Raw genomic sequence first — 5,159 nt, forward strand, 5'->3', positions numbered from 1 at the left:
CCAACCTTTTTGGCACCATGGACCGGTTTTGTGGAAGACAGTTTTTCTACAGATGGGGTGCGGGGGAGATGGTTCAGGTGGCAATGCGAGCACTGGGGAGCGATGGGGAGCGGCAGAAGCTTTGCTCTCTCGCTCACCCGCCACTTGCCTCCTGCTGTGCAGCCAGGTTCCTAACAGGCTGCGGACTGGTACCGGTCCACGGCCCAGGAGTTGGGGACCCCTGCCCTATAGGATATTAATTTGTTTTTCTCTAACTTAACGTTTCAGAATGCCATCCCCAATAACTATATAAACCTCTGTTCCTCAGATGATCTTTGAATCAGTTTAATTGTTCCTTCATTAATGGGTTAAATACATCTTTGACACACATTCAATCTATATTTGAATGTCATGTTTTTAGCTTTTAAAAAATTATACTATGATGTCTTGTTTTGACAAAAACACAAATCCAAAGTTCAGCAATTCCGACAGATTCTTTTTCCTCTTAAAGTTAGAGTAAAGTTAAATTGGATACTCTCTATTAATGCACTGCTTTTGTAACCAGAACAGAACAGAACAGTAATTGTTGCTTTTTAAAAAATAATTCAGGCCAGGGCCCACCTAGGAGGTAGTCGGGGAAAGAGAGATGGAGGTGAGGGGGCCGACTCCAAGTATCCCTTCTCAAGAAATAGCGTTCTCAGGTCCTTGATTGCTGATCTTAGCTTCAGGTCCAACATGCATTTCTGAACTCGCTCATCTTTGGGGTTAGCACAGACATGCTGCTCCCTCTTGGTGATGAAGCTGGGAAGCAAAGGAGGGAAAGATTACAAACAGAGGAGGGTTCAGCAAATGGGGATGGGGAGGCCCATCCTCCCTGCCCCTCAGATTCCCCGCTCGACCCAGCCTGTTCTTTCCTTGCTCTGCTGCAGGAGCTCAGAGTGGCCCCTCTCTGAGACCCTCCCTCAGCCTCCGAGGCTCCCTTAGTGACTCATGGAGTTTCCTTGGGCAGCGTCGCTCCTGCTCTCTCCTTCCTTCCCTAGCTTCCCTCTTCCCCGGGAACATCTCATACCTGATGCCCTGCAGGATCCTAATGAGGACATAAGCCTCAGCTGACCTGGCAGGATCCAGAAGGTGGGACTTTTCTGGACATCCATCCATCAGGTGCCTCCCCCAACACCCCCAGACATGGCCAGTGAGCTTGGCACTTACATGACGGCAGGCCGGGAACACGCACTGGTCGTTTCTACATAATCTTTCATGAATACACATCGGATATTTCGTGAGGTGTAAGATATGCAGCAGTCAGTGGGGCGGTGAAAGCCTACAGCAAGAGAAAGGGTCACTTCTTAAGGACTGAGTCTGAGGAAAACTAGATCCTTTCCCCCTTTGCTCCTGAGTACTGGGAAGGGTAAGAAAGTGCAGGACTCGAAAGGGATGTTTTCCTTGTCTGCCGGCACTTGCTGGGGTCTCCTTGCTTCACTCTCCCCAGGGTTGAGCTGTGTGTCTGAGGGCATCCAGGCAGGGCCACAACAGAGCAGGGCCATTCCTCCCAGAAGAGGAAGGGTCTGAGGCCTGCAGGGGGCACCAGAGAGCACCCCTCCCCCCTCCCCCAGATGAGCCACAGCCAGGTGGAATAGAAGTCATCTACAGAAGAGGCCATCTATGGACCCATGGCCCATCCTGAACTTCCTTGGAGATGTTCACCACCCACAGGACCCTCCTCTCCCCCCATGCCCTGTAAACGAGGTAGACTGAAGCCATTGAGCAGATCTGTACCTGCTGGCTGTTTTTAAATATATACCGTAACAAAATTTTACCTCCTTGAGCTATTGAGTGTTCTTCCTTCAGGTTCGGCATCAGATGTTCTATTTGAGAGAAACAGTAGAGAAGGGAAGAGAAATTACTGGGAAGCAGTTGTTTCAACATCTCCATCTATCTCATTCCTCAACCCCATCCCCTGGTAGGGAGGCAAGGATGCTGGACCACTGGACCAGACCTGCCTCCAGGCCCATTTTCTCTATCAAGGCCCTGAGACTTCTCAGGGAACTTTTGAAAAAGTTTGAGACATGAAAACATTCTATTGACTTGAATACAAAAAGCAAATTGCAAATCCAACACAAATAAATCAGTTGATTAGCTACATAATGTGATACAGTCCACAAAGCTTTCTACACATTTTTGGAATTCACAGGACTCTGGAAGCAGACAAATTTTTCATTAAATGATTTGGTGGCACAATGTCACCCAAAGTGAAGTGAGGCTATCTACAGGCTTTATTTACTCCTTTAACATAGGAGTAAATGTGTTTGCTGCAGAAATATTACTGTGTTTGGTTACTGTGTCTCTCAGACTCTGTCAGGGATGTTAAGTAATGTCCAGGTATGTGTTACCTTTTTAAAAATATATATTTTCAGAATGTGATAGAATGTACATAATATAAAGTATACAATTTTAATCATCTCTAAGTGTACAGTTCAGTAACATTAAGTACATTCACATATTGTGCAACTCATCACAATCCATCCATGGAACTTTTTTCATCTTGCAAAACTGAAACTCTGTACCCATTAAACAATAACTCCCCATTTCCCCCTACCCCATCCCCTGGGCCACTGCCATTCTACTTTCTGTCTCTGAATTTAACTACTTGAAGTACCTCATATGAGTGGAATTATGCTATTTGTCCTTTTGTGACTGGCTTATCTCACTTATCATTATGTCTTCAATATTCATCCATGTTGTAGCATGTATCAGAATTTCCATATTTTTTCAGGCTGAATAATATTCCATAGTATGTATATACCCTGTTTTTCAATCCATTTGTTTGTCAGTGGACACTTGGGTTGCTTCCCCCTTTTGGCGATTAAAATTCATGCTGCTGTTAGCATGGTTGTACAGGTATCTCTTCATGTATCTGCTTTCAGTTTTTTGGGTATATCAAGAAAAGGAATTGCTGGGTCATATTTTATTATCTTTTTAAAACCTGAAAAATTCTGCATTCCAAAATACATCTAGCCCCAGAGATTTTGATAAGGGGTTGTAGACCTGTACTATGCTAATTAGGCAAACACAACTAAACTTTTAGCTCATTTCTTATATAGTTACATATGAATTATATTAAATGAGGCATGTGCACACACTTCAACATGCTTGATATGATGTGTGGGGGGCTTGCAAAAGTCTTAAATGACATGTCTTTCCATAACAGCTTGTTAACTAGCTTGTATCCTAACGCCACCACTTACGGCTGTGTGATCTTGAGCAAGTTATCTAGGGTTTCTATGCCTCAGCTTTCTCATTTGTAAAATGAGAATAATAATAATAATAAGCAAAACCATATAATTTGCTGATAGTCTACCCCACAGCATTGTTAGGAGGATCCAATGTATTAATATCTATAAGACGCTTAGAACAGTGCCTGCTTTCACGTAGGAAGTACTAGATATTTATTTGTTAGATAAATAAATATGATTAAGTAGACTTGGGTGAGTCACTTGCCTGGCTTGTCCAATTTCCTCCCTGAAATGATAGTTTTACACCAGAGGGTATATAATAGCTCTAACATCATAGAATTCTATACCTCTTTCTACACATTTACAATTTTACTACAGTTCTCTTGATCTAGCCCATAATGGTCCTATATCAGCTAAGAGAAAGTGTCAGATAATTCTGGCCATGAAAGGGAGAGAATTGTTTCCCCAGGTGGGACCAGTCACCTGTATACAGTTTTCCCCAGGGATCGAAGGCTGCAGGGAGAGGTCTATACCTACTGCTGCTGCTTTTAACCAAGTATCACATCCCTGTTGGGACAAAGGTGTCCCTCTGCGTCTCCTCCCTGGACTGCGCGTTACCATCAACCTGCCCACCTGTGAGAAGGCTCACTGAACTCACCAACTGCAGCCTGGGCAGCAAGGATGAGGCAGGAGAGGGCAGCTATTGAGGTCTTCATCTTCCCTGTGCACAGCCAGTACCAGCCTGAGAACTCCTGGGCTCTCTGCTCTCTGACTCCCCCAGACCCCAGCTCTGCCCTTGTATTTATAAGAAGAGGGGGACCAGGAAGTCACAGGGCAGAGGTCAGAATGCTGTTCTTTGGCTGAATAACAGACAACACACTGTTTCTAAAAAAGGGAACGAGGCTGGGAAGGCAACAGGAAGTAGAGGGCAAGGATGACTTGAGGCTTTCCCAACTGCCCAATGGATACAGGCAAAGGGAGGGACTAGTTTATGAAGGATACTTCCTCTAGGAGGTTCACTGAATACTTTAATCAGAACTTTTTCCTCGGGAGTTAACCCCATTCAAGGGCATGAACAGCCTGTTATCAGGGGTGACCAGAGAGGACGCTCTAATGTGTGAACCCAGTCATGTGACTCCTCTCTTTGTTTCACCCCCACATCCAATCCATTAATAAATACGATTGGGTCTACTTTCAAAAATGTGTCCAGAATCTTATTATTTTTCACCACATCTACCCTCTCCATCTTGTCCGAGCCAACCTTATCTCTCACCAGGATTCTTGCAAAACCTCCTAATTTGTTTCCTTCCTCTGCCCTTGCCCTGTTTCACTTCATTCTCAACTTTGCAGCCAGAGTGATCCTGTTAAAATATAAATCAGATCAAGTCAATCCTGTTTAAACGCCGCCGCCGATGGCTTTTTAATCTCCCCAGTGTAAAGCCCAATCCTTCTAATAGCCTACAAGCCCCTATGTGCTCTGGTCCCTGTTTTCTCTCTGTTTTCAGGCCCTATTACTTCCCCTCACTCATTCTGCTTCAGTTATACAGGCTGGTTCAGAGACTTTTGTTCCCTCTGCCTTCGTTACTCTTCCCTTAAATTACTGTATTACTTTCTCCCCAACTTCCTTCAGCTCCTTACTCAAATGTTATTTTTCTGGTTAGTCTTTCTGGGACACTCTATCTAAAATTATAACCTCCCTCTGCCCAAATTTCTTGTCTTAATTTTTTCTCCTGTGCACTTAACACTATCTAATATACTATATACTTTACTTGTAAATCTTTTAGTATCTGTCTCTTCTTCTAGAACATAAACTCCATGAGAGCAGGGATTTTTGTATCTTTGTTCCTAGTTTAGATTCCCCTGAAAGCAGAGCATGAGAACTATGGGGGTGAAGCTTGATAATTTGGGAAGTATTCCTAGGAGCAGGAATGAGAGCCTGGCCCAGTT

At 44.1% G+C, this 5,159-nt stretch overlaps 1 protein-coding gene across 1 annotated transcript; it reads right to left on the minus strand.

Annotated features, from left to right (window-relative positions):
• Nucleotides 1–308: 308 nt before the first annotated feature.
• LOC103001061 (C-C motif chemokine 15) lies at nt 309–4,023 on the minus strand. Its single transcript, XM_007190205.3, has 4 exons — nt 3,871–4,023; nt 1,797–1,844; nt 1,189–1,300; nt 309–780 (listed from the first exon to the last, which is right to left on the minus strand). Exons 1-4 carry the CDS (start codon nt 3,926–3,928, stop codon nt 585–587), a joined length of 414 nt encoding a protein of 137 aa, XP_007190267.1. The 5' UTR covers nt 3,929–4,023; the 3' UTR covers nt 309–584.
• Between the last annotated feature and the right edge of the window lie 1,136 nt (nt 4,024–5,159).

This window comes from Balaenoptera acutorostrata, chromosome 20 (genome assembly GCF_949987535.1).
Source record: "Balaenoptera acutorostrata chromosome 20, mBalAcu1.1, whole genome shotgun sequence".
Lineage (NCBI taxonomy): Eukaryota > Metazoa > Chordata > Mammalia > Artiodactyla > Balaenopteridae > Balaenoptera > Balaenoptera acutorostrata.